Source organism: Cibotium barometz, chromosome 28 (genome assembly GCF_041138505.1).
Source record: "Cibotium barometz isolate CiBa-2024 chromosome 28, ASM4113850v1, whole genome shotgun sequence".
NCBI classification, from domain to species: Eukaryota; Viridiplantae; Streptophyta; class Polypodiopsida; order Cyatheales; family Cibotiaceae; genus Cibotium; species Cibotium barometz.
This window is the reverse complement of record NC_141073.1, coordinates 40,672,167-40,693,976: the sequence shown is the minus strand read 5'-3', so window position 1 is coordinate 40,693,976 and position 21,810 is coordinate 40,672,167. Positions and strand designations below refer to the sequence as shown.

Sequence of the window (21,810 nt, the reverse complement as noted above, 5' to 3'; positions counted from 1 at the left end):
GCTCCGTTGAGGGGCGGGGCGGGGCGGGGCGGGGCGGGGCGGGCACTGGGCAGGTCTCTCAAAGAGTAAAGTGCACTTGCGGACCGTGCGCCAGTCTCGTCAGTGGACCCCAACGAGCGTGTTAGGCTCCCAGGAGAGCGGCGGTCGCCATCACGTCAATGACGTCATGATCGTGACGCCATCGCTTTCTGGAAAGTGACATTGGCGTGGCTCCGCAGCTTACTTTTTGACACGTGTCCTGGACCTCCTAAAAATAGGAAATTTCTACAATTTTAGTACACCTACACGCGTTCTTTTAACATTGGGCTCCTTATCCCTCGATGATGATCGCCCTTTGCTCGTCAGCATTCATGCCTTTCTTGCGTTTACATTTCCCACGCGATGAGTCACCCTCGCTTGCCCAACGCCGTTACACCGCCCTCAGCACTATATCACACATGGAGTCGTTAAGACCCGTTCAAGTGGGATCAACGATTGGGAGAGAGTCGCATCTCGTCATCATTTTAAAGCCATCGGATCTAAAAGTAAACTAGAAAAAGTAAAATAGGAGTGGATGACAGTTTTCATAAACTAGGAAAAGTAAACTAGGTAGGGGAGGGTAAAGTAAAGAGAACTAGGAAAGTCCACTACAAAAAATCATGAAAATAAACTAGGAAAACCAGGGGCTTGGGATTTAAACTAGGATTTATTAGTTTTAAAAAAAGGGTTGATAATATGATGGTAATAGTGAATTGATTAGAGCTTAACTCTTTAAGCTATAGGTCTCAGACTTGATTCCTAACTATGCCTACCAAAAGTAAACCTTTTGTACTTTTTCTAATTTAGTTTTAGATCCGATAGCTTTAAAACAGCAATGGGATGACACGACTCGCCGAATCATTGATTCCACTTGAAAGAGGTTTTAAAAACCCCGTGTGATATAGTGCCAAGGCTAGACCGTTACAACTCAACCGCCGCCACGGCCACCACTACAGTGTGCAAGACAAATGGCCAGTATGAAACTAGGAAGTGTCTACAATTGTCAACTCTATTATGCTTTCAGTGTGAAAGTTTGGCCAATAATATTTAAGTAGGAAGGAGCCTAATGAATTTTTCAACGCTATTCTGTTAGCCCTCCTGGTATAGCTTCGCAAGATCGGCAAGAGGCCCTATTGCCGACGCCTGCCGCCGCCATGGCTCCTCCCCGCCGGCAGCTGCTAGTTCATCCCGCTCTGGAAAACGGGCAGTCATCGGGGCCGGTGTGTCGCGGCAGCATTCCCATCCGTCGGATCGAGAACCCTGCCAGCCGCCAGGTTACCTTCTCTAAGCGCCGGAACGTATTACTGAAGAAGGCTTACGAGCTCTCCGTCCTCTGCGACGCGGAGGTGGGCGTCGTGATCTTCTCCGCCACTGGAAAGCTCTCCGAGTTCGCGAGCTCCAGGTAGCTCCACTTCTTAATACTTTCTTAACCCACAGTTCACGATCGCCGGTTGTTCCAATAAGACAAAATATCGTTTGGATGCTGGAGTATAGACCTACATATGCACCCATAACATTTCTTTGGATTTATTAATTCATCATGCTTAGGTTTGATTAATGTTATTTAGATTTGCAAAGGTTTGGATTGAGGTTTTTTTAGTAACACGTTTATATGATTTTTTCTTTTTAGTATTGTTGAAACTTGTGGCCTCTTTCTCCGTATCTGCCTCTCTCTCTCTCTCTCTCCCCCCCCACCGCCCCCTTCTTTTGCAGGTAGATTAGGGCACGACCTCTCTCTCTTTGCTATAGCCTTGCGATGCATGCTGTGTTTTCCAATTTCAACCTGTGAATGTACAGGCATGGAGGCTCTCTTTTCAGCATAGTTTTAACGTGCCCCCCTTTTTTGTGTTTTTGTATTTGAACCTAGCAACCCGCACTCTCTCTCGTTTGAGGTCCAGCTCTCTGCTTTGCCTCCTCGATCCATCTCCTCGATGCATCTCCTTGATCCTAGGCAAGTGAGAGAGAAACTGGGTGTGGGGAGGGAAGTTGGCGTCAGCGCGCGCTGAGGGAGGTGGGCGACAGGACGGTGAGGGGTAAGGTTGGTAGGGGTGTTAATTAATGCCCTCACATAGCGGGCATTAATTAATACGCCATCAATAAAAGGGTGAATATTGTTTGGATGCTGGAGTATAGACCTACCTACCAACATGCGCAACAGAATCATTTTTATTTGTTTCATTTCCTATCTCCTTCTTTTCTTTTTATTAACCTGTCTATTTGCACCTCTAGGTGTACCCAAGGTAGGCTCATGCTTATGCTTCACTACATTCATCTTAAACAAGGGGTTCATGCTGGCCGACGGCTGTTTAGTTCAATTGGTAGAACAGTCAGGCTCCACGATGAGGACTCGGCTTCGATGCCTAGGGACTACACGACGGACTGCACGCACAAATCCACCTTCCCAACCAAAAAAAAAAACAAGAGGTGTATGCTAGTATTTTGGGGTGCACATTAAAACATTATCCTCTACTGAATCTCAAATACAGTAAGATAAAGTTGATGAATGGATAACTTGTGAAGTAATTCTATTGAGTTTCAATATGAGTCCACATTTGGACTCACCTAAGTTTCCCTTTCATATCTTGAGAAGCAACTTGTTCTTGTTAAATCTAGATGTTAGGGGTTGACAAGGGTGACACATGAAAAGATGTCATCAAGATCTAATTAAATAACAATTTTTTTCAATTCATAATAGTGAGGTTGATTGTTAATCAAATAAAAATACAATTGTTTACCAAACTATGTCCATTAATCGCTATAAAATCTACTGATGATTATTTACTTGTTGGATCAATTAAAATGGAAATTTATAAATTTTGTATTTATATTTAAAAATAGTCTTATGTACTAACTCAAAAATTAGGTAATTAGGTCTAATTAATAGTTTCTATTAATTAAAAATTTAAGAATAGCCTAGTCATTAGTTAAAGTTTTTTATTACTCAATAATTGAAACTTGTGATCAATTCATAAAAAGGGTGGAATAATTTTTTTGTAGTTCAATGACTGAAGTCATTGACTAATTATATGAGAAGTTTTACCTCATTTTCATTTTTCTACAAATTATTTTTATTAAAACTATAAAAATTAAACATAGTAGCTTAGGAATTAGATAATTAAAATTAATAAGTGGTTTTATGAAAAATAATCTTAACTAGTTAGTACTTCAAGTTTTTATTTCTCTTACTAAAATTTTAATTATTATTTAATAACTAATTAATCATGGGAGTTAATACTAATCTTGTGATTGAGCCCTTATTTAATGACTAGATTTTAATCATGGTAATGAATACTACTCTTATAGTTGAACCGCAACATACCTTTTTTTCTATTTCATGATGACTCAAACGAGAAAAGGTATGAGAAAGTGATATACATAATTGATAAATTAAAGGTAGTAAATGTTCAGCTTTGGCGTGTATTGATCTTTTAATTAACATTCATATGGTTGTCCAAGGTTGAACCACCAAGGTATTCTCTTAGTATCAATGTTTCATGTATTTCTTTTACTTTGAGCATAAATGTGTTTACACATTATTTTACCTACATGGTAGCATTTCTAGTATTATGAGTTGATGTTGAATTGAAACAATCATTTTTTAAAAGAAGTATTACTTCAATAGTAATCCTATAAATAATATATTATTAGTAAAATGCTATTTCTCTTTTCAAAAACATAAAAGATTTAGATTGATACTTTGTTTTCTAAGAAACAAACAATTATTAGATTTGTCATGTTCGTCTGTTTCTACAAAAGTGGCATAACTATGTCATATTTTAACATGTATCTTGTCTTTGAAACCACAGAATGTCAAACATTACGGAGAGATATCAAGAGCATGCAATGGGGATGCCATCTAAAAAAATTCTACTTCAAGGCATTGAGGTAGGTAAAGCTAAGGTCATACTTAAATGTGTATTTTCTATTGTATTCATTGGTTACAAATGATATTTTGATTTTTCATCCTTGTATTCATTTCTTATCTTTTTTGAATTTTGAATTTGTATGTTCGTTAGAAAATAAGTAGGTAGATGTATTTGTTTATGTGGATATGTGTGCTTACATACTTATCTAAGCCAAATGTTTTTGGAGATGGTTTTTTTTGTGTACATGTTTTATTGATACTTTTGAAATTGTGAATCATGTTCATAAATACATACATATCTAAGCCTAATATTTTTTGGGATGGCTTTTTGTGTACATGTTTTATTAATACTTTTGAAATTGTGAATCATGTTAATAAATACAATAAAGTTATAACCATATTGTTTGCATATCTAACAATATGATCAAGCTTCATTAGAACAATGTTTAGCTGATTTCTCCTTTCATTCTTACTTTTAATCTTTATGTTTTGATGACAATGACCACCTCCATTCACTTGTAATATTTGATCTCATAGAATTCAAAGATGGTCCTTATTGAATTGATTACTACAAAATCACTAACTTATCAATGATGTCAAGTTTATTATACTCATGTACAAAATATTATGTTTACATGATACATTCTAGCTAAAAACGATTATAAAGTCACAAACCTACCTATAAATTGATCTATGTACAAAAAATTATTGAAATTGATTTTTTCCTATATTATTATTATTTTGTAAAGATCTTTTATTATTATATTTAAAAACTCCTAGAAGTAAGAAACTTTTAATGCTTGTTTTAACTACTTTCTTTAATAAAGTGAGAAAATATATTTAAAGAATATTAGAAAATGACTACCACATATTATTTTCTATTCCATTATAACTTTCAAATTATTATGCTCCACTCTAAGAGAGTATTGGGTAGGGCATATAAAAGTGAGGAGAAAAAAGCTACCATATCGCATATATACTAAAGTATTGGTTTGTAGTATTTCAAATAATGCTTTTCTTGAGTGACACATATGTTAAATTGGAAAGATAAATGTCTAAATATGTGGGGTTATTGTGTAGGAATTATGAGAATTAGGGTACTATAAAAAAATGTCTTGTGGATCAGAAGGCTAGCCATGCTAGATTGTGCCATCCATTAGAGCAAAGTTAAGAGGTTGCAACTTAGATGAAAGTTTAAAATTGCAAGTGGGGTAGTTAGTGGTAAGGCAAAAATCAATTTTGACTTAATCTAAGTATTTCACATGCCTAAACTACCTAATCTTGAATACACACATAATCTTGACAGTTGCACTTTGTGAATATTTTCTATGAGTTTAATTTTATGTATGCTAAAACATATGAGTAATGTGATTGATATAGTCAACGCTATGCTATGAGGGCCCTATTCTTTCCATGTTGCCTCAAACAACAAGTTGTCTACCCAAAGCTTCCCACCACTTTGCCTTGCATCACAAAAGAGCCATAAGGAAGGACCATTTCTTCTTACCTCCATCTAGTCATTTAGAGCTCTACCTTCACCCCATTGGGGGCGAAGGAGCATCTTGGTGTGGAGGCTGAGAACGGACGAGCTAGCACACCCACAATGGGAAGTTACATTTGTAGCTTGAAGATAAAGGAGAATTTTGGTGTGGAGGATGCTACGAACGAGCTAGTGCACCCACAATAGGAAGTTGTATTTGTAGCTTGAAGGCAAGACCCAATGCCACATGCTTCAACAAGGTTAAAAGCTCTACATAGGAGCTCATAACCCTCGAGCTCCTACTACAACATTCATGTAGAGATGTGTAGCAAGGGTGTTTGTAAACAAACCCTTAGGCATCACAATACCAATGAGTCCCAGAGTCCTCACTTAAGTCTCTCAATCACAGTGATCATCTTGGAAAGTTTAAAGCTTTCACAAAAACGACGCAACTAAAATGGCATCTTCTTATGCACCATAAATGCCAGTGAGTCCCAGAATCCTTACTTAATTCTCCCATTGCAATGGTAGCTTGTCTCACTGCGTAAAGTGGAGCTTTCGCAAAAGCATGGAGTCTACCATAACGTTAGTGAGTCCGGCAGTCCTAACTTAGGTCTTATGCTCTGTAATGGTAATTTGTCTCACTCCACAGAGTTAACCTTTGGCAAAAGCATAAAGTCTACTGTAGGAGAGAGCCTATCAATTGACGCTACAGAGTATTTAATAAAACACTTCCAGATAAGTTTAAGTGCTCTTTAGAGACATGACAACTAGCTACCGTATAGTGAGGTCTATCTTAACTTTGTAGATGTTTAAGGTTATGGGTAAATTTCTTAAGACGTATGAAAACTTTCATGAAGTAATTATCAAAACCTTAGTGTGTTTTTAAATCAAACATCATGACGTTGAGATGATGTTCACAATATCTCTATTCTCATCAAAACAAACTTTATGATATTATTGTTATAGATGAAGTATCTTTCACCACTTATCCCATCTTCATTAGAGTAATTTTCCTTCATAGAATGATCTTTGTTTAGAGCATGAAAGTCTCGAGCGAGTTTCATCTTCTGTCTTTCTTCGCTGGTTACATCCATGTAAGCCTCAACATTAACATACACATGTATTATTAATGATACAAAAGTTCCTCTTACTTGTACAAATTCAAGAAGATTAACACTTTCGAAGAAAATGCACAAGTACAACTAATCCAACCTTATAAAAGTATGACAATAAAACATTTACGTACACAAGATATTATAATCACTTTTGGTAAATCCATAAGCCTCCAAAAATAACATAAATTTTAATGCCTTTTCAAACTATCATGAACACATCATATTGTCCTTAATACACTTATGTATATGATTTATTCTTATAAGCACATTTCTAGATCTTTTCCCAGATAAGCACCCATTAAAGAGAGCATGATTACATAAAAGTATCATGTATTTTTAAAAGAAATGAAGACAAGAAAGTAAAGTTCATGATACTCTCTCTTGTTTGTCTATGCAAAGGTATGCTTTCACACATATATTATTTTCATAATCTTTCTTGTTTGGTTATGTAAAGGTATGCTTTCACATACATATGTTATGTTCATACACTTCTCTTCACGCATTATACCCTTTTTATGTGACTCAAGATGCCTAAATGATTTCCTCTTTCTACTTCAAACTTGACGTGGTCACTGGAAAACAATGAGAAAAAGGCCCTTCACAAGCTACCTAAGAGTCTAGACACTTTTATCATATGCAACCCACTTCTTATTTGGGGCCCAAAACCCTCATTTCATACCATTTTATAGAGATTTTCAACCCATAATTTTTTTTTTAAAACTTCTAAAAATATTCTTTTAGTACATTTAGAACTTAAAAAGATGCTTTAGTTAAAACTATGCATGTAAATCCCTCAAACTACGCATATGTATGGGTTTTAGATGTCATTTTTAAGGTGCTTCTTGGGTCAATTTTGAAATATAAAAGTTTGCATTTTTTTAGAGCCCCAAAATATTATCTTGATGAACCAAAAATATCCCTAAAATAAATTCGACAAAAAGGTTTGTCAAAAACTAATCCTTATATAATTCATATAGGAAAATTCAATCTAATATGAGATCTATTTAAACAATTATGAAATTCATGATAGTATTGTCTTCCAAAGTTTACACTGTAGTAAATCAATCATTTAGACATTTTAAGTTAGGCTTAAATTCTCTTGAAAGAGCACAATGTGTGTTGCAAGGCCCCAAAACTATAATCTTTTCTCCTTCTCACATTTGTGAATATGGTTTTCAAGCCTTCCAACACTTGTCCTCATTTTAGTTGCATTCTACATCCAACTTTTTCTTGTTGGAAGGCTCAAAATAAGATGCACAAGTTCGGATTTGAGGTTAGGTCAAATTTTTTGTGAATATGGTTTCTCTTCTACTTTCAAGCCTTCCAACACTTTCTATAGTTTTAGCTTCATTATATATCCAAGTGTAACGTGCCTTTTGTGTTAATTGAAGCTACTTAACTAATCTCAAATTAATCATGCTTATCTTCAACCAAGAGGGGATTTCTATGTCAATCTTCACTTGATCATAACTTTAAAGTGTAAAATTCAATTTGGAATCGATTTGGATGGTGGAGTCCTAGTAAACCATTTTCATGGATAAAGCTCTATATATAAAACACTAAAAACTTGATAATTATAATTTAATCAAAATTCCTCGTGAAGCTTTTATCATTTACTCAATTTTATTTGTTACTATATTATGTTAGTTTTCTTTGGGGCCTTACATAAAGTGATAATATTTGGGTAACCAAGTGAGATTAGCCATTTAGTATACAAAATTATAGAAGTTATTACTTGCAAAATTGGACAAGGAATTGAAAGAAAGCATTCTTAGCTTTCAACCATCCAAAGGGGTGTACAAGAAGAAAGGAGACAAGGGTGTCGCAAAGAAATGCTTTATAAATATAAAAAACTTTCATTTTTCAGTGAGAAAATACACTTCTATACGTAAGATGGATAGATAATGTCTATTAATACCTACACACATAGAAGCATAAATATTAACGATGATGTTTATTGACTATTAAAATGAAACTCATGTACATAGATGTATCTTTAGTGACCTACTAACATCTATATAAGAGAGACGTTGCAATAATTTGAGTTTATTTAGTTTTGATTTATAAACATTTTGGCTCAAATAGACCGTTATATATGATCTTTAGTATTCTTAATTTCACTTTCTCTTGCTTGTGTTGACTTTTTAAGTGTGTTAACAAGATTTATACTCTATCTTCGATAGCTCTTATAAGATAGAGAAATTTCTACTTTTGAAAGATTTTAATCTAGTAATGTATTTGTTTTCATAACTTTATGGCTTTAAAGGAAAAATTATGGACATCTTTAAAGTATACAAAAAAAATATCATCTTGATTTTGACTATTCAAGGGATATGAATATATGTACATGGTTTGGACTATTCAAGGGATATATATGATTTGTAGATGAATGTATGCACATGGTTTGGATAATATTTTATTTTTATTTTGTAGGAAATAGATGAACAGTTTTTTAAATTGGAAGGATCAATCATTCATTAATTGAATTTATTTTTTGAATAATAAAAAAATAGTTCAAAGATATTAAAAAATAGATAAAAAAAGTTATTAATTTATTATCAATTATTTAAGTAAGTATTTAATTGGTACTATAATGTTTATAAAATAGTATTGATTAGAAAACTAGAATAATATTTATAGTATAAAATTTAAATTATATCAATATCAATTTAAATAAAAATTATAGTTTATCAGTTTTAATTATTTGATTAATTTAATTTTTATCATTAAATTGATTATTAGCTTATATATTTTTATTAATTAATTAATATTATTTTATAAATTAATAAAGAAATATCTTAAATATTAATTTTTAATAATTTTAAAAGTATTAAAAGATAGATAAATAAATTATTAAATTATTATCAATTATGTAAGTAAGCATTTAATTAGTAATATAATGTGTATAAAATACTATTGATTAAAAAACTAGTATAATATTTATATTATAAAAATTAAGCTATATCAATATAAGTTAAAAAACTATAGTTCATGAATTTTTAATGGTTAGATTAATTTAATTTTTATCACTAAATTAATTATTATGTTATATAATTTTATTTTTCTATAAATGCTTTAATTTTACTTTGTTATGTTTTACTTATTTTGTTCCTATATCGATATGAGTTAAAAAATTATAGTTCATCAATTTTTAATTGTTAGATTAATTTAATTTTTTATCATTAAATTAATTATTATATTATATAATTTTGTTTTTCTAAATGCTTTAATTTTACTTTGTTATGTTTTACTTATTTTGTTCCTATTAATTAAGTTATGTGAGACAATCTTCTTTTATTAGCAATAAAATTCTTTTAAAATTAAATTTTCTTTTACATGTGGTACTGCTAATAATATATCTTGTAGATAAACCTTGAATGAAGATGCTAAAAATACTTTTATATATCAAAGAAATGCTTCTATATGGTACCACATGTCTATGTTGATACTAGTTAATCATAGCAAAGGAACTTGTAAAGTTCAATGTAAGTATCCAGATTTTTCAAAGAGAGTTACATTGCATACCTAAAGTTTTAAAAATGACCAAAATGTGTATGTTCAATACAATTTTTGTGTGTCTCATATCTATATAATATGACTTATAACAACCAGAATGAGAAATGTTTATGTAGTTATAATATCATGATATAATGTAATCATTAATGCTATCTAAAGGCTAATGTCAAGGTGATTGTAAGGTAAAAGTGCCTAGTTCGGATTGGTTGATTGACCTTTTGTGAGCTTAAAAATAGACATTTCTTACATTTAGTCAGCTAAGGAATTTCTCTTTTAAAAAATCTTGAAATTAAACGTCACATTCTTGGTTAGGCATTAAAATAATGTTTGATTGAAAATACAGTTATATATAATATATGAGATAAATAGATAATGTCTATTAATACTTAGACATATATGTAAGCATAAATATTAAACCATCATCTTGTAGATAATATATAAGATAGATAGATAATGTGTATTAATACTTAGACATGCATATATGTATAAATATTTAACCATGACCTTGTAGTCATTTATATAGTATTGATGTGTGGACGTAGGCTAATAATGGATTGGGTACTTTTTTCTCTTTAGAGAATTTGTATCCTCGAGTGTATATACATATTATTATGAGTGTGTAAGTTATCATGTCATTTCACTTGTACTTCACTCATTCTTATCAATTTAATTTGATTGTTGTACTTCTCCCTATCTCTCCTTGCTTGCTGCATCTGTGTGTGTTACTACCTTCCTTTTCACTCCAATAATTGGTATCAGAGCAAGTTCTCTTGGCTCTCATCCCTTTGTCATCGTCTCCTTGAGCTTCTCTTTCGATTATCTCAGAGTGAGCTATCCTCTTAGTAGGTAGAGAATGTATACTATATAGTGTGTTGTTAACAAATTTGTCAGTGCGTTTCAGGGAGTTTTGGGGGCCATGCGAATGAGTTTTTTATAGATATCTATAGGGGGAGTGTCAGTTCGAATTGCACTTGTTCAACTTTTGGTTTTCTACGCTACAACAACATTTGGTGTGTAGATAGGGTCGCTATTGTAATCAACATTGCATCTTCGAGTTTATCATCAACAACCTTCGATAGTATTAGCATCATTCTCATCGATTTTTGCATTCTTGCTAGTAATATTTATATACTCTCTATCATTTTTCATACACTTTACAAGTTTCTTTCATTATCACTGACCTATTGGTAGCATCTTGGTTGCATGGCATTGACAGTACCTACAAGTATTTTGGTTATTTGCATTTTTCGTCAAAGGTTAGTTATTTGCAAGTTAAAATGGTAGGTAGTGATGTATTTGAGATGCTTTCCATTGAGAATAAGCTTGATAAGACCAACTAACCATTGTGGTTATATATGATGCATCATGTATAGGTTGTTGAGGACAAAGGAATTTGCAATGTTATCATTGGCATTAAGAAATACCTTACTCACTAACAGATGATAGTATAGGTACTTTGAATGGTGACACTAGTTCAGATGTAATTGTGTCATTTCGGATATTTCATAATGGAATAAGCTAGGTGGGATGGTAGGGATGCACATACACATGCATTGGTGACACTTTTTGTGAAAAGGAGCATTATTCCTCATATTTTCTCATGTAAAATTACCAAATAGGCTTGTGATGTGCTTTATCAAGTGCGTTAACGAGTGGCTTACTTGCGCAAGAAGCAGTTAGAGTCTGAGCATATGAATGATGGATAGATTTCCTTACAAGGATTAAATATCTCAAGGAGTACATGTATTGACGAGGCCTATCTAAAGAGTTCATTAGTATCTACTATTCTCATAGATTTATTGGATTCATATGAGGGTTTTGTATCCACACTTTGACTCACGGTGAAGGGTATTCTCTTACATTTGATGAGTTGGTTGTAGTGCTCTTACAAGAAGAGTAATCTTAGTGAAATTAAACTAGTGTGCATGTGGTAGATCAAGCATTCGCTACTAGTCCAAAAGGTAAAGGCAAAGCCTTTACTTAGGGGCTATAAGCCAAAGGAAGAATCACCTAGTCTTTTGGCACAAGGATGTTGATGAGAAGGGGAGTGATAAGCTTAAGAAGAAAGGAAAATGCAACTATTATTGAAAGCCAAACCATTATATTAATGAATATAGAAAAAAGACTAGAGAAGGAGAAGAAGAAAGAGTCAGGTGTTGTTGAGCATCAGCACGAAGTGTCAACAAACTATGCATAGGATGATTGGATATTTATTTTACACCCTTCTATCCATGATGTATGCATGTCAGTGCGACATATCAACATTTGTGGTATTTTGATAGTGGTGCTAGTAAAAGCACATTACTTCTCACCATGATTTCTTTTCTTTCCTTGAGTTTGCTCCTCAAGGAGGCATAGTCACGTGTAAACAACTCCTTATGTCTAGTGAAAGGAGTTTGTAAAGTTATTCTCACTTCTCCAAATGGTGGGACAATTACTATCTCAAGAGTCTTGTTTATGCTAGGCATTAAAAAGAACTTGTTGTAAGTCTCTGCCACCTAGTGGTCAGATTTATTGATGATAGGTGTACAGTTCATGACTAAAGTGATAGAAACATTACTATGGTATTTGATACTCTAAGCCATGGACTTTCAGGTTGGATATGTATGAGATATTGGCACATAATGCTTGTTCAATTACTACCTCATATGTTCTAAGTGACATAGAGCTATGGCATGTCCACTTTGGTCACTTGAATTTTGACAATCTTTTGTGCCTTGAAAGGCAAGAGATGGTGTCAGACTTTCCAAAGCTTAGGGTTCCTATCAAACACGTATGTGAGGGGGGTGTATTTTGGGAAAGATACAATGGGTATTATTCTTGAAAGATGAATGTCTTAAAATTATAGCAGCCTTATACATAGTGATGTATGTGGTCCTATGAGGATACCATTAATTGGGAGATATCTATACCTTGTGACTTTTATTGATGACTACTTCATGCATACTTAGGTGTATTATTTGAAAGAAAATTTAGATATTTTTACATGCTCTAGGTACTTTGTTTCTATGGGAAAAAATGTGTCTACATGTGTAACATTAGCATCCTTCGTATAGATTGCGTGTGGGGTGGAGGGGTGGGGGAGAGGGGAGTATATGTCAATGGAGTTTCATGTATATATCGCTCAATGCATAGTGCCTTACATACCTCAAATAGTATGGTTGAGAGGAAGAAAAAACCTCTCAATGAAGATGGCATGGTTAAAGGCTAGGATCTACCTTTTTTTTAAAAGTTGGAGGCAGTTATGTGTGTTACTTGTGGGTTAAACAGATCCCCTACCAAGGCCTTGTGGACAATTATTCCTTGTGAAGCTTGGAATGGTAGGAACTTCATTTATGTGTTTTTAGTTGTCTTAGTTTTTTTTTTCTGGAAACAAGATCCTTCTATCAGTTTATTAACAAAAAATAGCCTTAAAAGGCTAAGTACAAATGCGCCGCTGAGTATGGGGCGAGAATCAAAGAATGAAGAAAAAAGGGGGGAGGGGGGGAAGGATGCACTTCTTCTTCGGCTAGCCACTCTATGAGGAGAAGGCTATCTCATACAATGGGTGGGGGGGAAGAACCACACAGGTGGTCGATAGTGCTAAGTGGGCTCACCACCACACTGTCTGTGAGAAAAGGACTAGGTCGCGCGAGTCTCAACAGGAAGGCTTCCCGATGCTTCCACGTATGGTCAACATCACCTTGAAGCTTATCCCACTAGTCGTAGAGGGTATGAATGTGTTGCCATATATATAGGCAGTGATGTGTGTGAACACACTTAGGACCATCGAGGCACTTTTTCCCTCTTTAGGAGGTTTTTTTCCCCGGCTTGTATATATGCCCATCATTCTAAGGCTAACTTATCTTTTGTACATTGACACAATCTAATACATTGTGTGTTGTGTGCATTCTTGCTTCTTCTTCTCCAAGCTTTGTGTGCTTTCCTGCAACCCTAATTCCAACAATTCGTATCAAAGCAGGCATCGGCTCCTAGGGCTATACCGCCAGCACCCTCTGACTCATGTTCTCCGATTGAGGTGAGCTTTCACGAGCGCTTGCAGGTCCCTATACTCTGTTTCGGGCTCCGTTTTTGCATTTCAAGTTCTGCACAGGTGTTTTCGTAATTTTGTGCAGAAATTTCGACAGTGTAGTTTTCTGCAAAACATGCATACATACTGTATTGTGGACCGTGCTACATAGCACGAGTTGTTTTCTGTTTAGTCTTTGCTTCATTACAGGTAGCTTTTGCATCAGGTTCAGTTCAGTGGCCATGGTTGATAACAGCAATGATGTATTTCGCATGTTATCTTACTGATGACAAATTGGATGGAGACAGCAACTACCCACTTTTTTGGGCATACATGATGCAGCATGTTTTGGTTGCAAAAGGAGTGTGGAACATTGTGCAGGGTATGGATGTACGTCCAGGTTCTGTGGATGTAGGATCTATTGAGGATGTTGCAGGTTCTAGCAGCTCTACTGTTGCTGCTGTTTTACCCATTGCTGAACAAGCTCGTTGGGATGGTAAAGATGCGCAAGCTCATGCCTTGATTGTACTTTCTGTCAAACGTAACATCACCCCACATATTCGTTCAGCTAAAATAGCAAAACAGGCTTGGGATATTCTAGCTGGTTTGTATGTAGGTCGTAACGAGGAGGCAAAACTCTCTTACCTGCGTAAAGAGCTAGAATCGAAGATTATGCAGGAAGATGATGACATGAATGTTTTTCTTGTTGCTGAGATTAAAGATCTCAAGGAACAGTTGATTTCAGCAGGTGAGATTATTCCTGATCATTCTCTTGTGCAGAATATGCTTGATGCTTTACCTGAGTCATATCAGACTTTTGCTTCCACGTGGAGACTTGTCACTAAGGGCAGACCTGATGTTGTCAAGTATGATACTTTAGTCAACAAGCTCTTGCAAGAAGCGCAGTCCAGGCAAAACAGGACTAGGCAGCGTGTAGTTGATCAGGCATTTGTTGCTGCCCAACAGCAGTAGAGAAGAAGTGGTAAGGCAGCCCCTTCCACTTTTTCTTCTCCTATTAATAGGTCTGGAACTTCTTCTCCTTCCGCAAGTAGCAACAATAAGTCTGAGAAGGCTCTTGATAAAGGTAAGAAAAAGACCAGGTGCAACTATTGTAAGGCAACTGATCATGTCATTAAGAATTGCCCTAAACTAAAAGTTAAAGAGGCAAAGAAGAAAGAGTTAAATGCAGCCACAATAGCGGATGCTTCTACAAATGCAGATTCTACAAATGTTGTGCAGGATACAGAATGGGCGTTTAGCGTGTATTGCCAGTATGACCCATCTATACATGATGCATGTTTGGCAGTTTCTGTTGACTCTCATGTATGGTATTTTGACAGTGGTGCTACAAAGCACATTACCTCGCATCGTGATATGTTCACTTCTCTTGAGGCTGTCCCTAATGGGAATACTGTCACATGTGCCAATAATGCTTCTTACCCAGTGAAGGGCATTGGTAAAATTATGCTTACTGCTGCAAATGGTATTTGATCCGGGAATTGTTGGGAGATCACTTTTTGACGATAGAGCGGCATTACTTCACATTTAATCCAAGTGGCCACACACTTGTGGGGTGAGAGGAGATATGACCTATACCCATTCAATCCAGGTGACACAAGATCTATGTACTTGATCGTGTGATTTTATAGGCTTCTGTATATAGCCTCTTGTATGTGTATTTTCATGCACGACCACCCTTAGATTTTGAGAAAGGAATCATGTTAGGAGGGGATGGTTTGTAACAAAGTGTTTTTAGGATGCACATGCACATGAGATGGGCTTAGGTACATGGTCTTAGGATCATTTACATATGGGGTTAGGGAACATGGGCCTTGGGAAATATAAAAGGCATGTGCTCTAGGACTATTGTACTTTGAATGCTTGACCTTTGGATACATACTTTTTTAGCCATTCCTTAGTATTAATCTCTCAAGCTTTCCCTAATCTAGGCTAATTAGGCTAATTCAAGACTAACCTAGATATTACTTTCTTTCATTTGGTATCAGATCCCTAGGCTTAGATCTTAATGATTTTATTAGGACATTAATCATTTTTAGATTATTGTTAACTTAGTTTTCAAAATATATATATTTTTGATTAGGATTAGTATTTTTTTTACAGTTTCAGATTTGCTATTTTCTTGTTTTGAGAAGATTAGCAATGAAACTTGTATTAATCATTTTTTAATTTGTATTAATCACTATTTTCAAAACTAATCTGATTTATTGTTTGATTTCTTGAAGTTCTTGATCTTCTTGATCTTGAATATTGAGTAATTTTCTTGCACATCTTACTTAGAGAGCCTACAGTTTCAAATATCAATCCATAAAGCCCTTACTTCTTCAAGATCAAACCCTAGATTAGTAAATCTTTGAGTTCTTAGAGAAGCATTGCAAGAAGAAGATTGATGTGCAGAAAATCAAGGTTGTTGTGCAGAGTTTTCAGATTACTATGTAGAATATTCAGATTGTTGTGCAGGATTGCTGCTGCAAAGTTACAGAGAGTGTTGTGCTGAGTGAAGATTCATTGTAGTTTTGAATAGATTTCAGTGCAGATTTTGGTGTAGTTCAAGATTAATGAAGTTTTCAACAAATCTTGGAGTAAGTGCACAAACTTTAATTTCATTTCTTCTTTCTTGAATATTGTGCAACTATCGCTTGCTCAATAAGCAACAAATTGAAAGACAGTGATGCTTGGTGAAAGATTAAGTGAATCTTGACAACTTTAAACAAAGACTGTATAACAATTGCAAAGAAAATGTAAAAGCTTCAAGAGCAATGAATCACAGAAAATATCAATCAAATGATGTAGTTCTTGAGAGCAAGAAAGTGTGTAGAAACTATTAAATCTTTTCAAATTTATGCAAAAGCAAGGTGTCATCATAGATTAGTCCTAATCTTTCAAAGAGTAATGCTAAACACACTTCTGCAATAAAGATTGATGAAGCTATACTAATTTTGATGCAAAGAGGACAAGATTATCAAGCAAAACAATTTCATGGTTTGTTGGAATACAAGTAAGATTGATAGTTTGATGCAAAAGTGTACAAGCTTCATAATTTCAAGTGCAAAAATTTAAAATTTTAGTTGGTTAATACTGTGTTTGCAAGAATGGCCCTGTTGAGAATTGACTCCAGTCCAAAGATGTTAGCCAGTGTGCCCCATACACCATAGGGTTCTACTGACTTGCATACAAGGTTTCTTGAGTGAAAATCTCAAAGAAATAGTGCAAAGTTTGGATGAGAAGGCAAACAATTGGCAGCTTGGATCTTCACATCATAGAGTCTTAAGTGGCCGATTTTGCAGAACATCATCGTGCAGAAGACAATGTAAGATTCGTGTGTTAGTCATTTCAAACAACAAATATAGATAAAGTGCAGGATGCAAATGATGAGATATAGAACTAACACTCAAGTAGGCGTTGCTCTATAAGAAGAGTTCCTTTGGGACATAAGAGATAATCTATTCTCTACAGAGTGCACATGTGATTTGGACCTTCATTACAAAGAAGTTTGGAATAGGCCACTCACATCACCGGTGATATCACCATCTTTGTTATAATTTAGGTCTCATATTCATGCAGATTGAGATTGCGATGTGTACTAACACCTCTATGTATGTTGCTGGAGTGTTGGACATATGTGTTGGTTGTAGTTGTTTAACATAATGAGCCAATAGGCAATGCATCATAGATAGCTCAGCAACTCAAGCAAGAGACAACAAAAGAAATAGACTAAAGGATCTAGTCCCAATAGATTGTTGTTGCCATGGATGTTGTCCATACTCTCAAGCACCAAGACTGGTGTGGCTATGGTGCTAAGCCTCAGCATGTGACTTCTACATGCAAATGAAGAAGAACTTTGAAGGCCATCATCGAGCTTCAACACGGCATCATCATAAAGCTCTTAGCCTTCTTATGTGAGTAGTTGATCCACTGTGGAAAGCAGGTGCTTCATACAACTTAGTGCAACTTATGTGAGTAGTTGATTCACTGTGGAAAGCAGGTGCTTCATAAAACTTAGTGCAACTTTTGTACTCAAAACTGACCTCTCATGCAGCTATGGTTGGGGTAAATGTTGTGTTTCTGGTTATTCTGACATTCGTGTAAATGATCCTAATCCCATGTGCCTAGGCCCATCCCATGTGCATGTGCATCCTAAGAACACTTTGTTACAAAGGGCATTGAACTTAGTTGATTGACTTATCTGAGTGTTGAGAGTTAAAGGAGAGGAAAAAACTGCATATAGATCACACCACTCCTTTAAAAGTAAAAACTCCTTAGTCCCTCTAGAAACATACTATGAAATGATACTCACTTCCACACTCATACAAAACATTCATGTACTCGTCTTTCTTGCCTCTTTAAGCCAAGGCCCATGTGAACTGTTTTGTAAGAAGAGAATTCTCTTATATTAGCAAGAAAACTTGATCACATATATAGCTGTGAAGACCAACTGTCTAATTTTCAATCCTAGAAACCTATATATATTTTTTATGTTTCACATCTTGAGTCTATGACCACACTATTCACAACAGCCCCCCATATACATGCACACTAGCCTTTATGAAATAGAGTATCAAACTATATATCATTTTTCAGGAAAAACACCTTGCACCTAAATACATTGGGCATTACTTCATGTTGCTTATAGACCATAGTCACTTTGTTGAGATGATTGCCAAGACCCACCACCCTAAAAATTTATTCTTTATGGTAGCATTTTTTATGTTCTTAGACCATACATCATCGGCTCAATCCTTTCATAGTTCTTCCAGATTTCCTTCTCATGTGCTTGAACCAGATATCCAAATGATTATGAGAAGCTACATCTACTACATAGGCATTCATCTGCTTCGCTCCATACATAATTTTCTCCATGGTAGCACATGTAGTTTGTACAAGGGCTTACTTTAAAAGATGCACAAATGCACCATTTTGTATGCTTAATAACCTATTCTCCCCAATGTTCCCCTTCTTACTGATTCTTGAGTTAAGTGATGCATAATCCTTTCAATATTGTATGATCACTTTATATGCAAGCCATGCAAAGTCTATAAGAAATAATTGATGAAAGTGGCTCTCTCTCGTTGGTTATGGAAGCTACCACCTTTATTAATACATAACCAACTATGTACCCTTCGATAGTCTCCTAGTTGTGTAACCTTCGATAGTATGCAAAAGAGTGCTCACAGTTAACTCTTTAAAAACTTGCCTCTAATAGTCACAAAGGATGTTCACATGCTACCAAATTAAGATTTCATCTAACAAGTACTAAATCCCTTATGAAGACCTACTTAATATCAAACCCATTGATTTTATTGGGCCATGTGTCTCTTGACATTTTTTCTCCCTAGTGACACCCTGTGATTCTCGTGCACTAACAATTCTTACAAGAACACTTATGTACCTCTTAAAAAACCTTGTGGGCATAGAAAATAAACCCCTTACTAACAATTCTTACAAGAACACTTATGTACCTCTCAATAAACCTTGTGCGTACTTGCTAGTATTAACATAATACTATCCAATAGTACAAAGGTATTAGAGAAGGAGGAGTTAATATACCATTAAACTTTAGGAGAACTAGTATCAAGTGTAGAATATCCATTAACTACATTGAGTGAAAGTATCTCTAATATATTATCTTTGGAGAGACCAAAATTGCTATTATGCTAAATGTAATGATACCTTGTAACACTAACAGATGTCCAATGATACATCAAAGCCATTGAGGTACATCACTATTATAGGTGGGTCTATTTGTGACACCTTTTGCAACGAAAATGAACTTATAAAAAAAACCCAAAAGCATTGAAATTCATGTCAATAGAAGCGTCGATATCACTTCGTTGTAATGCCCGCCAAAATAACCGTACAAATGAGCGTCGAAATAAGCATTACAACAACAGTCAAAATTATTCCTTGTTTATGATGGATTTTTTGCTTTATTGATGCAAATACTGACAATTATTTAGACCATTTTTTCGACGACTATATCGAGACGGAGATGTAGGTTTTAATTTTTTTTGGCATAATGGTACATCCAGGTGGAGTCCTGCCTGAATGCACCCACTATGTTAGCATTGAAGAGTACTTACAACAATTTTACTCAAATTTTACAAAACAAGGATTTTTATTACTTAGAGGAAGTTACATAGTGTCTTTTATTTATGTTCACAATATACACTCAAACATATGGAGCTGATAAAAAATTACTTAAAGGCATTGCTCATGTACATAGTGCCTTATGAGAAAGGCCTAACCTAGTCATCGGTGGGGATACGGAGTTTGGCACTGGTCCTTGCCAAAAATATTCATAATGCAAAAACTCAGAAATGGCAAGTGATGCAAAACTTTATCATGGGTGTAAAATGTAGAGTGCTTACCACATTGACCACATCTTTCCAATTGACATCGATGCCCTCTCTCTCAAGTTGCTTGAGGAGGGCATACATGTCGTGATTTAATGACCACTCTTTGTTGGAAACCAACCTTAAAAGTAAGTGAAATGCTTAAAGAAACCAACCTTAAAAGTAAGTGAAACGCTTAAAGAAACCATAAATAATTAACATAAATAAAATGCAAATTATGCAAAAAAAGTGAGTGAGTGTGTACTAGCAATACTTACAAAGTATGTATGGAACGTGTCCCAACCACTGCTCCCAAGATGGGAGCTCACTACGCTCTCCATCCGCTTGGTTGTGGCAACCTGCTCTATTGCTCATTCCTGTAGGGATTTGCATTGTGCTTCCTGTACTTCTCATCCCAAATCTCTTGTATACAATACCAAGGATTTTGTCCCCCTATCTTTATCCTATGTGTAATGTCACTGCACCAGTGCTTCAATACATTCACCATGTGATCTTTAATCCATCTAGGGTGCACCTCTTGACTGCCTAGAAACGGTCTAAACTCACTTCCGTTGACCATGTGGTCCTTCTTTCCTTGATGGAGTTTATACCATGTATTCATAAAGTCGTGGACAAAGACTATACGACATAACTCACAGATTGGAACCTTCATCTCATTGTCGACATGATTGAGGAGGACCACATTTTCCTCCACTACTTCGTATTGGGAATGAGCCGGCGGATTGGGGGTAAAGGGGTTTGTGTTGAAGCAGCAGGATGAGTGTGAGTGTGGTGTCTCCTCCCAATTGGCGCTTGCATGGAGGCGTAAAAGTGTCTATGGAGGCACCACCACAGCAATAACGTGATGAGTGATCCCGTCTTCTATGACTTGAATTACTCGAGTGAGACAGGGGTGGGGTTTGTGTGACTTGCCACCGTGGAGTGTTTGTTGATGTGGCTTGTGTGGTGGTGGGCTGTGATGGTTGTGTGCAGAAGTGCCATTCCTTCCCCCAAATTAGGCTTCAGTCATAGCTCTTTGCTCGGGGCTCATTTGGGAGATGAATTTGTAAAACCGACTGGGGGACATTGTGTGTGGAGGCACAGTGGAGATGTTGGGCCTGTATGCGGGTGTGTCACTAGGGCTGGTGTGTGATCCATGGTCTACAAAAACAACTAAAGGTGGTTATGCACATGATTATGCAAGGGCACCAGTGTTTAGGGTTTAGGGTTTGCATGTATGGCATAAGCATGGGGCATCATCATGCCCATGCTCATGCCACGACTCTAATAAGGAGAGGAGCATGGTCTTGAAGGATCTTCCTACCCAAAGTCCAGATGCAGGGACAACATCAAAAGAATGGTCTTGCATTAAAGAAAAAACCAAAGACAATGAGATTAGGGTACTTATCAGAGAGATTGCAAGTTAATTGGAGTCTCAAGGGAGGGCTTGAGCA

At 35.5% G+C, this 21,810-nt stretch overlaps 1 protein-coding gene across 1 annotated transcript in view; it reads left to right on the top strand.

The window, feature by feature from the left end:
* The first annotated feature begins 1,009 nt into the window (after positions 1 to 1,009).
* The window catches only part of LOC147622822 (agamous-like MADS-box protein AGL14), a 62,359-nt gene continuing 41,558 nt past the window's right edge, over positions 1,010 to 21,810 (top strand). The window contains exons 1-2 of the mRNA XM_086822705.1: positions 1,010 to 1,420; positions 3,825 to 3,903. Of these exons, the coding sequence (XP_086678831.1) occupies positions 1,173 to 1,420; positions 3,825 to 3,903 (327 nt within the window). The 5' untranslated portion in view covers positions 1,010 to 1,172. The remainder of the gene's footprint in view (positions 1,421 to 3,824; positions 3,904 to 21,810) is intronic.